Source organism: Olea europaea, unplaced genomic scaffold, assembly GCF_002742605.1.
Source record: "Olea europaea var. sylvestris unplaced genomic scaffold, O_europaea_v1 scaffold35424, whole genome shotgun sequence".
Taxonomy (NCBI): domain Eukaryota; kingdom Viridiplantae; phylum Streptophyta; class Magnoliopsida; order Lamiales; family Oleaceae; genus Olea; species Olea europaea.
Window position 1 is genome coordinate 1 of NW_019254581.1, and position 1,182 is coordinate 1,182.

A 1,182-nucleotide genomic window follows, 5' to 3' on the forward strand; every position below is an offset into this window, starting at 1 on the left:
GGAGAGAAAGGAGAACATGTTCTTCTTTGCATTCTGATGTTCATTATAGGTAAACTCGTACCCAAATAAAAACTCAGTATTCCTGTAATCTTTACTGCAACAAAAATAGATTGATAAGATTTAAGAAACTTCAATATTTACATCTGATGAATTGTTTTCGAAATCTCTAAATGCAGGCTATGCAGCTGCAGTAGCAACGTTTATGAGGTCTTTTCCAAATATCGAAAGGAGATATGATTGTGCAGTCACGATCATACTCACCTTCTCACTTGTGGCTATATCGGACTATCAAGTGGACCAAATTATCCAGCTTGCTTACCAAAGGCTGTTAACAGTTTTAATTGGTGCCATAGCCTGCGTTGCAATCTCCGCATTCATATTTCCAGTTTGGGCAGGTCAAGATTTGCATAATCTAGCTGCTGAAAATTTAGAAAAACTTGCAAGCGTCTTAGAAGGTAAAAATTTGTCATGAAACGTAAAAATTTGATATATATAATATATGTGACTAACAAACCTTGCTAAAAAAACTAAGTTTCAGGTTTTGGAGATGAATTTTTTGGTTTTCCCGGAGATGAAGGTAGTGTAGTTGCCTCCAAAAATGACAAGTCTTTTCTTCAAGGATATAAAAGCATCCTAGATGCAAAGGCCACCAAGAAATCCTCGGTAAATACTCAACAACTTAAAGTTTTACAGTTCAAAGTAACTTAGACTTGTTTGTTCAAAATTACAGTCGATGCCATAAAGGATAAATTTTCTTTTTATGTATTTTTGGGAAAATTTTGCTGGGTGGGAGCCTGGTCATGGTCGCTTTAAGTTTCGTCATCCATGGAAACAATACTTGAAGATTCGTGATCTTGCTAAAGAATGTGCCCGTCATATTGAAGCACTTAGTGGCTACACAAACTCGATGACTCGGGTATTAAATGTGTAATCAATTAGTCCACTCCAAATTTATTTAAAACAACGTGTTATAATTTTCGTTACTTACTTATTTACACTTGCAGGTTTCGTCAAATTTTATTAGAAAGATTCATCAACCATGCATGAACATAAGCTTAGAATCTGGCAAGGCTCTAAAAGATTTAGCAGCTGCAAACCCATTTAAAAAATTCCAAATGAGCTCAAAAGCATTATCGAAAGCTCTTCGTCACTATGAAGGAAAACAATAAAATTAAACAAAAA

General features: G+C 34.9%; 1 protein-coding gene across 2 annotated transcripts; it reads left to right on the forward strand.

The window, feature by feature from the left end:
- The first annotated feature begins 9 nt into the window (after positions 1-9).
- Positions 10-959, forward strand: LOC111386393 (aluminum-activated malate transporter 8-like). Of its 2 annotated transcripts, none has more exons than XM_023010847.1 (3): positions 10-49; positions 177-455; positions 533-959. In XM_023010847.1, exons 1-3 carry the CDS (start codon positions 37-39, stop codon positions 706-708), a joined length of 468 nt encoding a protein of 155 aa, XP_022866615.1. In that variant the 5' UTR covers positions 10-36; the 3' UTR covers positions 709-959. The 2 variants fall into 2 exon arrangements, with proteins under 2 accessions (XP_022866615.1, XP_022866616.1); XM_023010848.1 differs by having other exon boundaries at positions 539-959.
- Positions 960-1,182: the final 223 nt, after the last annotated feature.

Excerpts from the sequence above, each read along its gene's own strand:
- LOC111386393 (XM_023010847.1), top strand. Across the intron at positions 456-532 it reads ACTTGCAAGCGTCTTAGAAG|TTTCAGGTTTTGGAGATGAA; the intron begins GTAAAAATTTGT and ends AAAAAAACTAAG.